Source organism: Epinephelus moara, unplaced genomic scaffold, assembly GCF_006386435.1.
Source record: "Epinephelus moara isolate mb unplaced genomic scaffold, YSFRI_EMoa_1.0 scaffold338, whole genome shotgun sequence".
NCBI lineage: Eukaryota > Metazoa > Chordata > Actinopteri > Perciformes > Serranidae > Epinephelus > Epinephelus moara.
Window position 1 is genome coordinate 1,890 of NW_026081071.1, and position 15,648 is coordinate 17,537.

At 42.4% G+C, this 15,648-nt stretch overlaps 1 protein-coding gene across 1 annotated transcript; it reads right to left on the reverse strand.

Moving 5' to 3' along the window:
• Positions 1–3,329: 3,329 nt before the first annotated feature.
• Positions 3,330–15,643, reverse strand: LOC126387290 (ribonuclease inhibitor-like; the record flags this gene model as incomplete). Its single annotated transcript, XM_050039823.1, has 8 exons — positions 3,330–5,615; positions 5,812–5,858; positions 6,019–6,192; positions 6,576–6,749; positions 8,209–8,382; positions 8,650–8,823; positions 14,330–14,503; positions 15,495–15,643. Coding segments are annotated over 8 exons (1,620 nt in total), but the record flags the coding sequence as incomplete, so codon positions are not given.
• Between the last annotated feature and the right edge of the window lie 5 nt (positions 15,644–15,648).

Consider the following 15,648-nt stretch of genomic DNA (forward strand, 5'->3'; position numbering starts at 1 on the left):
GAGCCCACCTGTCTGTGTGATTATCCAACATGGCCTCTGAGCCCACCTGTCTGTGTGATTATCCAACATGGCCTCTGAGCCCACCTGTCTGTGTGATTATTAGGCACTCTTAGACTTGCATAGTCTAAAAATGTATCATGAAATGCTCTTTAGACTACAATAATACACAAAATATATTGTTAATATATTATTATTCTCAAAATAATATTTTAGTTAGATCTTAATAAAAATATATTTAAGCAATATCACACGAGAGGGAGTGATGCTGTACTGTCACGGCTGTGATTCGGTCATAGGCAGGAGGCCGCAGAGTGATCTTCATTCTGACCTTTGAACACCAAAATCTGATTTGTTCACCATTGAGTTCAAGTTTGTGACGTTTGTGTCAAATGTGAAGAAATCCATTCACGAGAATGAGACAGACAGATGGCCAGAATATATGAATGATAGGACAACCCAAAAACACAGTGCCTGCAGCCACAGCTGTCACTGGTGCAGAGACATACAAATATTAGCATCTTTTTCCCCTAAAATATCTTTTACTTCATCGCGTATCCTTGGAAAGGAGTTTCATCCCCAGGGACACTGGAGGGGCAGGAGGATGAGCACCTCAGCCAGCAGATACAAGATTAACAATGATCAGCAATGGACAATCTACAACGACTACAGAATGTTTGGGCGGCAAGATCTGCAAGAACGAGAGAGGCCTAAAGATCCACCAATCAAGGATGAAATGAAAGGAGATGTTACAACGACCACAATGTGAAGGTCCAGGACCTGGTGAGACAGAGGAGGAGCTGGGCCAGGAAGCACTTCAGAGTCCAGAGCCTCCAGGTGGTGCAAACAGTCCCTTTGGTCAGGCAGTCCAAAAAGAGGTGGTGGCCATAACAGCATGGCAGAAGTTCGACAAGGACGTTGACAAGGTGATGGAAGCAACCGCTGAAAGGGACATGAAGAGAAGGCTGCAAACTATGACAACCATCATAGTGAGCATGGCTGCTGAGAGGTTTGGTGTTGAGGAAGAAAGGGTAGCCAAGCAACACTACACCAAAAACCAGAGGGCTATGCAACAAGAGTCCTGGAGGGAACAGTGGGCAGAGGAAGAGCTGGGCTAAGAAACATCACAAACCTTCATTATGGCAAAGCCTGGGGAAAGGAGCAATGGCAATTGGTCCAGAACAAGGTGAGAGCTGCTGTTGAGGAGGAGAGGGCCAGTAGAGCAGTGGGAATGAGGCAGCAAGGGGCATGGACTGGATGGGAGCAAGTGTTGGAGATGAAGATTCTGTGGACTGACCTTTGGAAGTCAGAGCCATGCCACATCAAGTTTGTAGATCAGGCTGTCCAACCTGCAGTGCGGGGATATGCTTGATATGTCAGCGTGCTGCCTTTGCCAGAGAAAGTGGACCCTCACACACATCTTCAGCTGCTGTGTAAGGCAACTCAAGTTCCTATGCATATCACAAAGACCTGACATTGTTCTGGTTTCAGAAGCAACCAAGAACATAGACATGCTAGAGCTTACAGTGCCTTGGGAGGACCGTATAGAGGTGGCTTTTCAACACAAGACAGGAAAGTACAGGGACCGAGTCAGTGACCGCCACAGAGGAGGCTGAAAGGCAAGGTGCTTGCCTGCAGAGGTGCAGAGGCAAAAGTTTGGACACCCTGTATGGTCAGTACTCAGTAGCGCCTCCTTAGGCAAGTATCACATCTTCTATCTTCTGAACACTTTTTGTATCCAGCTCAGAGTCTTTCAGTTCTTGTTTGGAGGATTTTCACCCATTCTTCCTGCAAAAGGCTTCTAGCTCTGTGAGATTCTTTGACCATCTTCATGCTCTGCTCTTTGAGGTCTATCCACAGATGTTTAATGATGTTTAGGTCGGGGGACTGTGAGGGCCTCGGCAAAACCTTCAGCTTGCTCCTCTTGAGGTCGTCCATTGTGGATTTGGAGGTGTGTTTAGGATCATTGTCCTGTTGTAGAAGCCATCCTCTCTTCATCTGCAGCTTTTTTACAGATGCTGTGATGTTTGGAATTTAACTGAATCCATTCTTCCCTCTACCTGTGAAATGTTCCCCGTGCCACTGGCTGCAACACAAGCCCAAAGCATCATCCATCCACCCCCGTGTTTAACGGGGGTTGGACAGGTGTCTCTTTGCTCATTGTGTCCAAAAAGTCCTATTTTACCTTCATCAGTCCACAGGACGTGTTTCCAGAAAGCATCAGGCTTGTCAGATGTTCCTTTGCAAACTCATGATGCTGAATTTTGTGGTGAGGACACAGGAAAGGTTTTCTTCTGATGACTCTTCCATGAAGGTCATATTTGTCCAGGTGTGGCTGCACAGTAGAACAGTGCACCACCACTCCAGAGTCTGATAAATCTTCCTGCAGGTCTTTTGCGGTCAAACAGGGGTTTTGATTTGCCTTTCTAACAATCCTACGAGCAGCTCTCTCAGAAAGTTTTCGACTTGACCTCCACAGTTCCTGTTAACTGACATTTCTTAATGACATGACCACCTGAGGAAACAGCTCCCTGAAAACACTTTGCTGTTTTCTCCTGCTTTGTGGGCATCAGTTATTTTAGTTTTCAGAGTGCTAGGCAGCTGTTTATATGGATGCTTATTGTTGGGACAAGGTTTTATAAAGCTTGAGGTTTGTATCACCTGGCCTTTCCTAGCAATGACTGTGAACAAGCCAGAGACCCAACAAGCTAATTAAGGTCTGAGACCCTGGTAAAAGTTGTCTGTGGGAAGCTTGGGTAAGCTCCTTTTAGGATTGACAGGTACAACTTTAAAATGAGCCGTTCCAAAAGCATTACTTAGAATGTCCTGCCGGTGACGATACGGTTTTAATCTGCCGCCACAGCACTCACGGATCGAATGGACTATGCTAGCAGGCCCATAGCCCTCAGGGAGCCAATTGGGCTAGATTCTCTGTCCGACGTTCGGTTGCTGGCATGGGCCCCTATATAGCCTAAGATGTGAATCAGTCTGTTAAGTGATAGAAGTATTAGTTTAAATTTACAATACCAAGTGATCTCTGCTCACTGGCCCCATCCCTGAATTGAGGGCAATGTATAAGCCCTGAAACCATCAAGTATTCGGCTACAGAAAGGGGGGGGGGTGGAGGGGGGCCTCTTATTTTACACTACCACTGGCCTGATTGTGTGAAGAACACGAGTGCTACCACAGTGAGAGGCAAGCTATCTTTTAAGCATCGCCCGGATGTGGGTACTATCTCGGGGTAAGGCCACCTCGCAAGAAATAAAAACTCAGGAAAATTTGTCTCAAGCTGTTACTTGATTTTTATTCTCTCGAATTGAGTATTTATTTCAGATACAAAAGAAAACAAATGTATAAAAAGGTAAAAATCAACTTAAATACAAAAACTCAAAATGATAAAAGTTAAAGTAAAAGATAAAAATAGTCGAACTGGTCTGGATAGATTTTATTTGCCTTGAAAATCAGGCCAATCTGATTTTAAATTTGGATTTGTCAATAATGTCTCACCTAAACTAAGATCTCTTTATTTTCCAAAAGAGATCCGTCTAAAGCCAGCTGACATTTACTGCTTTGGTTTCAACATAAGAACCGCTCTCAACAAACTTTCACCGGCTGTAGGTTTCACAAGGGAAGTCTAAAGATTTTATCTACTGCAAAGTTTTCTGCCAGAGACTCTCGGAGCAAAGATATTATTCAGAGAGACATGGGCATCTGCAGGCCTTGAAAAAGGTCTCGATCGCCAAAAACCAACCCTTTTCATATTCTCTCTAGTCCAGTTCTTGGTGACACGACGGACAGTTTTTCAATAAATCCCATAGTAATTGGCTGTCCAACAATATCTGTCCATCAACCCCATGTGGGGAAGTTTGACTCACATGTCTTCTGTATTGCCACCTGCTCGTCTGGGAAAACCCCAGGAACAGCACATACACACATGTGGGCCAAACTGAAAACCCTTTAATAATCATCAGAATAAAACATAGCAATATAAAGCATCAATCAGTAACTGCATTATGATATAGGGGAACTGTGTTAATGTGTAAAATGACAATTCAAACACTCAAAAACAATTTCCTGTTTTAACCTTCTTTGATTCCAATATCCTCCAGATGTTACCTCTCATAGGCCTGTGACTGTAACCTGACCTCCTCCTCCACACTACACACAACACACTACACTGCAGGATAACAAAGAGCGACTATGAGTGCAGTATGAGCACCCTTGTAATGTTTAACTTAGTACAGCTTACCATCCCCATAAACATATAAATAAACCTGAGGTAAGATACTGGCAATGATAAAATAATGTAAATATAAAATCTGGTCTGGATAAATATATATAATAGATTCACGAGGTCAGACTGCAAGACGCTGATATGATCCCCAGAGGCAAGAAATAAATGTTGTAAGATTAAACACACACTCTTAGGTGATAGTGTGGGCACATTTCTTAGTGGAGGTACACCTCTTTCAGCCATTGTGGCTTTTTGTTTTTGGTATTTTCCAGTATAGTTCCCTCTTCTGGGGTAAGGAAGATAAATCTCCATAACTGCCTATAAAGGCCCCCGGTCCACTGAACTGGAGTCCTGCAGACCCCAGCAGGGTCACAGGTTTAATCTGACCAATATGAGGCAGTCAATGTTAGTATGTGCATGAGTGTATGTCAGCGTGTGTGTATGTGCATATGTAGAACTATGCGCATACTCTTGTCAGCGTAATGTAAAGTTATAGCTTCATAACGAAATTTAAGAAGACATTTCAACCAGGGGTGTCCAAACTTTTGCATGCCACTATATGCTATTCTGGGGTACACCGTTGCAGGTATCACATCACTCTACATGAACTATTCTCTGCTGCTACCACAATGTCAATTTGTTTGCGACGATACTGCATGTTCCTCTATGCATGTGTACTTATTTCTGCGCTTATCTTAATCTGAAAACCATTAAAACTTGACTTCTCATAATTTTGAGCCAGTGTGATTTACAAAAAATGTGTGTGTGTGTGTGTGTGTGTGTGTGTGAGCAGTGCGAGTGTTTCTCTGCACAGGAGGAGACTCTCCCTCCTACAGTGAACACAGAGACACTGAACCAGGCCATCCAAAGCCAAAGCCAGGGTAAAGAGGCTCAGTGAAGGTGGTGCTGAAGGTGTGGAGGTGGATCAGTGAGTCAGAGGAGACTCTGTAGAAGGACAGAGTGCCAGCAGGACAGTCCACATACACTGCTACTCTGTTAGAGACAGAGGAGGAGGAGGAGGAGGAGGAAGGGGTAGAGGAGAGGTGTGTTTCTCTGTCATTATGAGTGGCAGCGTAACCATGACAATCAGAGCAGTGCAGACTCCAAGACTGATTGTTATCTCCAAACGAGCAGTCAGCGCTGTCTCCTCGCCTTCCGATTCCTCTGTAACTCACCGATATGTCAACATCCCCTCTCCACTCCACCTCCCAGTAACAGCGACCAGTCAGACCATCTGTGCACAGTAGCTGAGGCCAGTAGTCAAATCTCTGCGGATGATCAGAATATGGCAGCTCCTCTCTCACTGCTGTCACCGTCCTGTTGTTGTCGGACAGTTTGAGCGTTCTGTTTACTGTGTTCATGTCCACTGTGAGTTCACAGGCATCTGATGGAGAGAACAAGACACAAACCAGCAGCAGTTCATCATCTCACACACACCTGACAGGTTTATTTGTTGCTTTATTATCAGACTGACTGTTAATTAGATCAAAACTTGACAATGCAGGTACACAATCTGTTGGTTTAAACTACTTTAACATGTGCTGCCTTGTTTTCTTGAATCAAAGTCAACACACACTTACACTTCCTCAGACCTGGTTTCAGCCTCTGCTCTCCACCATGTTCCAACCTGGAGGGGGAAACAAAGTCAGAATGAACCTTCAGAAGCTTCCTCATCAGCGGTTTTCTTAAACCTTCACTTGGATTTAGGATCACTCAGACTGTGAACCAGCAGTCCTCAGCTTGACAGTGTGACAAGCAGTTTGTGAGCTCTTGATGTCTGCTCATACCTGAGAGTGTCCAGTCTCCAGTGTGGGTCCTCCAGTCCAGCGGTCAGCAGCTTCACTCCTGAGTCTCCTGGATGGTTGTAGCTCAGGTCCAGCTCTCTCAGATGGGAGGGGTTGGATCTCAGAGCTGAGGCCAGAGAGGTACAGCCTTCCTCTGTGATCTGACAGCCTGACAGCCTGGAGACAGACACACAGACACACACACAGATTTTTTTTTGTGTGTATCAGTGGGCGTCCTTTCTTCTTAAAGTGTAAATTGGCCAATAAGAATTAGCTTAGTGCCAGATTTCCTCACTATTCCTGTGTGATTCACCCCAGAATCCATCATAAACAGTCAGTTAACATTTTGATTGCTAAGTGACTTTGCTGAAGCATTAAAAAAATATTTGCTATAAAAACAAGAAAAAAACAAACAAATCCGTTTTAGAAATGTTCTTGCACAAAGTTGTTATCTCAGTGTTCCTGAGTATACACAGTAAAATCCTACAATTGTTGGATCTCACCAGTGATAAACTTGTATGTCCAGCAACATTTGAATGTGTTAAACAAAAGATCCTGACCTGAGAGTCTCCAATGCACACTGTGGACTCTCCAGTCCAGCATAGAGCAGCTTCACTCCTGAATCCTGCAGGTCGTTGTTACTCAGGTCCAGCTCTTTCAGACTAGAGGACTGGGAGCTGAGAACTGATGAGAACTCCTGACAGCATTTCCCTGTAAGCCTTGTTTGACTCAACCTAAAATATAAAATAAAGTGAACATTGTTTTCTTGTGTTTCAGTTTGGTGTGTCAGAACTATAGGACTGTGGAGCCAGGACAGTGACTCAAAATTTTGGTATCACAAATAACATTTGGCTTTGAAAATCAGATGTGAACTGAAATTGTTGTAATAGCGCTGAAACAAATTTTTCCACATGCCTGTTGCCGTTCCAACATGATTCTGATCATTTTTGGCAATGTCTTCTGTGACCTTACATCTACTGCAGTGGCTTTAAAAGGAACTCCCAATCCGCAAATATGTTAAGTCTGTTTCGCTCTGCCTTTTTCCACATCAAGCATAATCTTAGCTCGCTGTCACATCTTGGCTAACATTAGCACATGCATGTAGACACCCAAGATAAATTTCACAAATTCATTATCTGACCAAATGTCTCCCCTTCTGTTCCTGAGATATGACGCTGCGTAATGGACAGAAAAGCCTTTATGGAGAACATTATGATGTCACAGTGAAATTGACTTTTGACCCTTTGGATGTACATTCTCAACCTACATCAGAAAACTGCTCATTCTAGAATCAGCTCAGCAGCATACCTTCAATTATGTGTTTTAATCATCTAGACTGAAAATGTGTCAATAATTTACTGTACTTCTTTCAGATCAAAAAAATTATTTAAGTTATTTATTTTACTACTTCATTATATTATTGATATTACTGCTGCCTCTGTATATGTCACTCAGCAGAACTCTGATGTAACTCAGCAGTTATAAAGATGTGTGAAGGCAGACGAGTCGAGCATTAGTTGTGAAATGTAACATTTAATAACGCTGCATGGAGCTTATGTTATTACCAAATCATTTCAATTGTTTGCTGAATGTATTAGTGTCTGTTTGAGTCATAGAAGAAATCATAAATCATCTTTTAGAAGGAGAAAGTATTTACTGTAAGCTAGCTTGGACTTTGTTCCATTTAACAATATATAACAATATCATTTTAAAACATGTTAACGTAGCAAGGCAAGCTAATCGCTAACACGCTTGGTTAAAAAGGTAAACAACCAATGCTTTAAGACGGTCTGTTCACATTGTGCCATTTGAAGTTCCACGTTTTATTTCCCAATCCCTTCAGGAAAAAGGATTAGCTCAACTGTTACCACTGGAAAACGCCAGTTCTGGTTCAGCAATGAGAGTCAGGCCCACAACTTATGCAAGGTTATGTGAGGGCTAGGGATAAGGTGGATAGGACACAGTTTTCTGTATTTGTCAAGTGCATTTGTTGAATATTTTTAGGATTCAAAGTGCAAACATATGAGGATCTGAACATGCTCATTATAAACACTGCTGACAGTGTAGCCACAATCACTGTGATGGTCATGAAATATAAAGTTCTGTTTTGGCAATAGGCATCCAATGCACAGCTAACATGAATGTTTGAGGCACAATACAACGTTACATAGAGGCATCACAGTGGGATCTGACCTGAGACCCTCCAGTGTACAGTGTGGACTCTCCAGTCCAACAGAAAGAGGCTTCACTCCTGAATCCTGCAGGTTGTTGTTACTCAGGTCCAGGTTTCTCAGACTGGAGGACTGGGAGCTGAGAACTGAGGACAGAGCTCCACAGCTTCTCTCTGAGAGATTACAGCTGCTCAGCCTGGAGGAGAGTCAGAGATAAAGTCAAACTCTAACACAGTTTCTTTTGTCCACAATGTTTGATTTAAAAAATTATTTTCAGAAATCTGCTTATTTCCATCGATGAGTTAGTAATTAGTCATGGAGGATCTTGCTCTGGCATATAACTTTGGCTTTTGTAGGCTGCAATGAGCGACTGTTGTTTGCAGATTTTGTCAGCTCTAGCGAGGTAGCATAAAAATGTTTCCTCAACATGTTGCTACACAAAAGCACCACAGTATAATCTAACCTGAGAGTCTCCAGCGCACAGTGTGGACTTTCCATTTTAGCATAGAGCAGCTTCACTCCTGAATCCTGCAGGTTGTTGTTACTCAGGTCCAGCTCTCTGAGATGAGAGGACTGGGAGCCGAGAACTGAGGACAGCCCCTGACAGCATTTCTTTGTGAGCCTAGATTCGCTCAGCCTGAAATACAAATAAGTAAAAAAATATATTTTCTTTACCTTTTGCTGTAACGTCCCTTATGTTCAGAGTCAGTGAACAGGGTTCACTGTCAAGGATGGATCATCAGTCCTTGTCAGGTCATATATTTGATCTCTTTTCCACCAAATTAGCTTTAGTTATTAAACCCATTCAGATCAGGCTTCTTGAAAACTCGGTGCTATCTAGCGAACAAGCCTGCCTGCATTTCCACCTGTTTGGTAACATACAGCCCTGCTGTTTATTTTATATCATTTTAATGTATGTGTTGTGCAGCTGTTTATTTATTTTTATTTTTTTTCAGTCTTTGAATTTTATTTTGATCACAGTCTGTTTTAATAAAAGTGATTGTGACATATCAAATGTGGCTTTGACTTGCAGCTGAACAAATTCACCACTGGTAAAACATTACTTAGTTTTGTAAAAACTGTTATAAACATTTATACAGCACTTTTACTTGGGTTTACTTAGTGTGCTTAAAGGTTCCATAACTTTTATAAAAATCCTTGTTATTATTGATGCAGGTGACCATTAGGTAAGTTGGAGTCAGCATCCTGTTGCCCCCGCGCACACTCTGCTGGCTAAATCAATTGTTTGTCATAATACATACATCAGTAACATGGATCCCCTTAGCTGGTGGAGTAAGTTTGTGAGCTTTAACATATCCAGTCAGATAGCATTTTGCTAGCTACAACATCAGCAAGCGAGCTTAGGTTAGCCAACTAGCTACAACTTAGCTACACTGCATGGGTCTTTTGCATTAGCTAGTTAGCTAACATTAGCCAGCTAAAACACCAAAATCACAATATATTTCACATGTCAGCATATCCTCTCGGATTTTGATGGGGAGAAAATAATTTAATCTCAGCTCAGCTTTAGACTTCCCAAATGTTACTGGACCAAATAGACAAAATCTTGAGGCTAGTAAAATACATCATTTCATGGGGTTCTGATGTTAAAAAAATGTATCCCTGATTTATAAATGCCTCTTTACCAATGTAAGTCAGTTGGAAAAAGTATTTTCAGCAACACATGATGGACCCTGGAAATTGCCGTACCACCGCAATGCCACTACAAAAATTGGCCTCAAAGCCCTGAACAATGAAGTCACTGGGGCCTGCCTTCAGTCCAACCAACTCAAATTCAGCCAGTGCAAACCTCAGCGCTGGGTCTCGGCCAGGGCGATCTGGGATCAGACCCCTGTTGCTGGGTCTTGTGTTGACCATCAAGTTACTACATGGCTGATTGAAAGTCCATCTCCCTGCTGCTGCAAAATGCACAGAAACACAGCATGTGTGTACTCTTTGTTGTGGTGGGTGTCGGTCAAATTGACACAAGCACACTCCATTTCTTAGCTAACGCTAGCTAGTGTTGTACACTGTTAGAACTACTAAAGAGGTTAGAACTACATTTATGGCACTCAGGAACATCGTAAATGTCATTCTTTGATTTTCCTCGAAAATTCATCCTGAGTCCTTAACGTATGAGGTAGTCCACAAGCTGTTACAGGCAACTAACAAAGTCTGGGAAGGTCTCAATTAGGGCTGTCAGCGTTAACGCGTTAATCGCGATTAGATTAATGCAATCTATAACGCGTTTATTTTTTTTAATTGGATTTTAATTTCGCGAGCCTTTTTGTCCATTCTACTCACCCGTAGTCGGCTCCTCTAGCTGTAGTGTCATGCTTCGAAGCGGCTTCCTGCAGTAAACTTACCACGGTGATGGAAAGAAAGAGTGCTACTGGACTTTTGAACGGCTTGTTTAACTTTAAAAAACTTCCAGACGGTTCAGTTGACAAGTAAAAAGTAAAATGCAACCTGTGTCAAACGGAGTTTAACTACCACCGGAGTAGTATTCAAGCGTGATAAACAAGACTACAAGGAAGGTACTGTATACACCTGGTCACGTTCACCTCACCGTACGTCTCAGAGAAATAAAAGAGCACGCTCCGTGTCTTTTAGTCTGCCTAGCAGTGCCTCCGCCAGTGAGGACGAGGGGCCGTTGGCCTCCACCTCAACTTCGCCTTTTTTACAAGGCACAGCCTCCAAAGCCCACCGAAAAAGAAGACCAGACGAGGCAGAAAGAGGAGAGAGAGAAGAGAGCTGCGACCACGTCGGCCTCAAACGAGGGGACTGTAATCAACATCTCAGGTACACCTCTCTCCCCTGACTGCATGAAAGTTTTATCTCATGGCCTCTCATTTGCCCCCACTCACAGTACAAACCAATTTCAGACTAAAGTCGACCTGTTTAAATTTTACCGCAATTTACATCTAAAGGCCTGGTATTATAACAAAAATGCTAACTCTACAACTGCTGCTGTGCAAACTGCTAACAATGTTAACGGACCACACAGCCCTTTCAGGCCCAAATCAACTTTCTTTCCACTAAACAATAATGCATGTCTGAATGCATTCATGACAAAAGTGGACCATGACGTTGAAAAACTTTTTCACACCCACAGAAGAGCGTCATACTCCAACCTGACCCAGGGTGAAAGACAAGCTATCCAGTGGCTGAACGATAATGAGGACATTGTAATACGAGCAGCAGACAGGGGAGGAGCTACGGTGATTTGGGGTAAGCAAGATTACATCAATGAAGCTTTCAAACAACAACTGCCATGGGGGCGATCTATGCTCCGAACTACGCGGGACTTTACCTCGGACTGTGGGAGGAGAGATTTATTTACAGCCACACAAATACCTTTAAAGACTGCATTACATGGTATGGGAGGTACATTGATGATCTCTTTTTTATTTTTACTGGAACTGAACAGCAACTCATCGAGTTTCATCAATATTTAAATTCTCAAGCTCAGCCTGGACTACAGTAAGAAGGAGATCAGTTTTCTTGATTTGAAAATCTCTATCAACAGCCATGGATGTCTACACACCTCGATCTATAGAAAAAGTACTGACAGAAATACCATTCTTAAAGCAGACAGTTTCCACCCCAAACATTTTATCTCTAATATTCCATTCAGTCAATTTCAAAGATTGAGGAGACTGTGCGACAATGATGATGATTTCCAGCATCAGGCTGCTGATATGCACCTCCGTTTTGAACAGAGGGGCTACAAAAAAGACACTCTTAACAACGCTCTGACCAGAGCTAAACATTGAACAGAAATGCTCTTTTAGACAAAAGACCTGAAAAAAAACAACAGCCTCCTAAGATCTTTTGCTCCCTTCAATACGGAAACATGGCGCACCAAATCAAAAACATTGTTAACAAAAATTGGGACATTCTGCTGAGTGACGACACCCTCCGCTCTGCCTTCAGTGAATCTCCGGGCTTCTGCTTCAGAAGGGCCCCTACTCTGAAGGACTCCTTGGTTAGGAGTCACCTTTCTGTCTCCAAACCCAAGTCATGGTTCCCCCAACCTAAAGGCACTTTTAGGTGTGGGGCATGCAGACACTGCCACAATATAAAAAGAGACAATGCCTTCTTTGATGTTTCCAGTCAAAAGACATTTCATTGCTGCAGTTTTGCTAATTGTAACACAACTCATGTTGTCTATCGACTGGAGCGTGAATGTGGCTGCTTCTATGTTGGCCGCACAAAAAGAAAGCTCAAAGAAAGACTGGCTGAACATAAATACGCCATACAAACTCAAAACCCAAACTACCCCATGGCCCAACATTACAAAACTGCTGGTCACACCAGTCCTGACACTTCAAAATGCATGGCCATTGAGGTAGTCNCGCCATACAAACTCAAAACCCAAACTACCCCATGGCCCAACATTACAAAACTGCTGGTCACACCAGTCCTGACACTTCAAAATGCATGGCCATTGAGGTAGTCCCCAGCAGTCTGAGAGGAAGGGACAGACTGAAGCGCCTCCTACAGCGTGAGACGTTTTGGATTTATACATTGAAGGCCACTGCTCGCGTGAGACGTTTTGGATTTATACATTGAAGGCCACTGCTCACCCTGGTCTCAATGAAGAGATAGACTTTTCTCCCTTCTTGTAATATTGCTTGTATTTATTGTTTTCTGTTACAGGTGTTTATTTGTTTAGCTTTATGGACTACTCAATACATTTAAAGTAACAGGAACTATTTGTTTATTTACAGGGTCACATGGATCATTCAGTCACTGTAGTCTTTATTATAAAATATTCAGTTTAAATACTTTCATTATTTTGAGTCTGCAGTACCACTGTCATTTAGTCTCCCAAAATTTAGACTCTTTGCCCTTCAGCTTATTGTAGACAGCTTTACCGGCACTGAGCATATTTTGTGTATATTTTTTTGACGTACCAATGGCCTTCTACGCATGTAGTGTGCTGACTGTCTTGTGATAGTTGTCTGTATACACTCTGCTTGACAACCCTTTTATGATGTTTTAAAATTTGTTGCTGTACTATTCCTGCCTGTCTCTACTTTTGGTCGTACTCTGAACGGCTGGACACAGGTTCCTTAGATACTGTTATTTACACATTTCTGCATAGTATGTCTATTGTTATAGTATAAATGTCTTGCTATCCACTGCTGTTGAAATCTGACAGTCACACATGTATAAATTGTGTATTTGTATTTTTTACTATTCTGACGACTGCTGTGATTCACACATAGTCATGCAACTGTTGCCACTTGTACGTTTATTTACTTATCTTCTTTCTGTTCTCAGCATAGGCTGATTGATTTGTCACATGATCCAGTCACATGATCATTTCACACACTCCTGATGTGATTTAAACACCTGTTTGTAATTCGACTGGTTCATATCCTGATGAAGACTCGTGTAGTCGAAACGCGTAGATATCCCTGTGCTTAAATAATGGATTTTTAATATTAGCACGGAGTGCCTCGGACTTTTCAGTTTGGACTGCATTTTTGAACATTTTTTGAAACTTTCAATTTACTATCAGGACAGTCCTCCTGTTTTTATTTCATACCACCGGAGTACGTCGAGTTTGAGTTACCACCTCCACGCTAAACACCTAGGTGCAGCCGGCGCACCCCAGCCAAGTGAGCCGCCAAAGAACCATTTTGGAGTGTGGGAGTCGCTGCAGACCCATGGATGAAAGTACGTCGAAGAAGTTAACTAAAGCGATCGCTAAATGGGTGGCAACTGACTGCAGACCAGTCAACATCGTAGAAGACTCAGGTATTGTATTAAGTTGGTCTACATGGCACTTTTTTTGAAAGAAAATACAAAAGGTCAAAAAGGAAATTCTTTCTTTGTGTTCATTTGATTCCCAATTAAGACACTCTGGTAAGAAATGCTTTACATTATGGGCTTAAAACTGCCTTGAAATGCAAAATAACAGAATTTTAAACATGCAATTCAAAACGCGATTAATCGCGATTAACTATGGAAATTCTGCGATGAATCACGATTAAAAAAATTAATCGTTTGACAGCCCTAGTCTCAATATATAAGTCGTTCACCCATTGGCAATACATACAAAGAGTTATATATAAAACCTTGAAAGAGCAACCTAATACCACATTTTAATTTGTATCACAATGGGATCTGACCTGAGAGTCTCCAGTGTACAGTGTGGACTCTCCAGTCCAACAGAGAGCAGCTTCACGCCTGGATCCTGCAGATCATTGTTACTCAGGTCCATCTCTCTCAGATGCGAGGACTGCAAGCTGAGAACGGAGGACAGAGCTTCACAGCTTCTCTCTGAAAGGTTACAGCCACTCAGCCTGGAGGACAGTTAGTGATAGAGAAAAACATGAATACTGGTTCTATTGTCCACAATGTGAAAACTGCATTTCTGTGGTTGCCCTCAAGGCTCAGACACACCAAACTGACTTCAGAGAACTAGCGGTGTAGAAGGCCCCTTGCTGCGTCATCTGACATTGCTGTCTCCTCCAAAAACGTTGCACATGAACACACTGCAAAGACTACAGTAGGTGGTCAACCAGCACATATGTTCTGCACCTGCATAAGAGAAAATAACTCTCCACACCAGCAAATGGTGGTAATATATAATCCTTATTCAAACAGGGAAACCAGGAGACCATCTTGCTGCTAGTTAGCCAGTTAGAGCATTAACAAAACAATCCAGTGCTGGAAGGACAGAGCATATTCTACCAATTACACAAACTATCTTTGAGCTCTTTAGCAGAAACGTTTCCTGATAAAGAAAAATAATCTGACCTTATGGAACAAGTTTGTTTTGGTCTCACTCCCTCTGGATTTTAGCTCTTCGTTTACTTTTCTCACTTCCGTTTCTGTTTTTGTGCGCTGAGCTGAACTGACTGTTATATTTACCGACAGGTTCCGCCATGGCCAATGCTGATTCAACATGCTGCATCAGTAGGAAAAAAAAGTTGACTAGCGCCAATAACACCATCAGAGCGGGACACACTACACTGACGAGGGCAGCAGACGCTCACCAACGGCCTAACTTTGATCGACAGCTGACCATCAGCTTGGTGTGTCAGGGCCTTTTATTGAGTTAATGAGTCGAAACAATTATGAATTACTTTACACTAACAGTTTTTTTTTAAATGACAATATTTGTCTGAGATCAGGATAATGTACAGAAATGTTTTTTTTAATGAACTACACTGTAATTTTAATTTATCTGTGGACTTCAGTCTTGGAACTATCAGTTGACTGAGACATTCATTGTTTAAGAACAACCCTGCACATGTAATAGTCAGTATCTGCAGTTATCTGCGCACTTACAGAGCTTTGTTGGAGGCTTTGACCACTGGCAGCAGCCTCAGAAGGACCTCCTCTGAAGCAGAGTATTTCTTCAGGTCAAACACGTCCAGGTCGTTTTCTGATGACAGTAAGATGAAGACCAGAGCTGACCACTGAGCAGGAGACAGTTTATCTG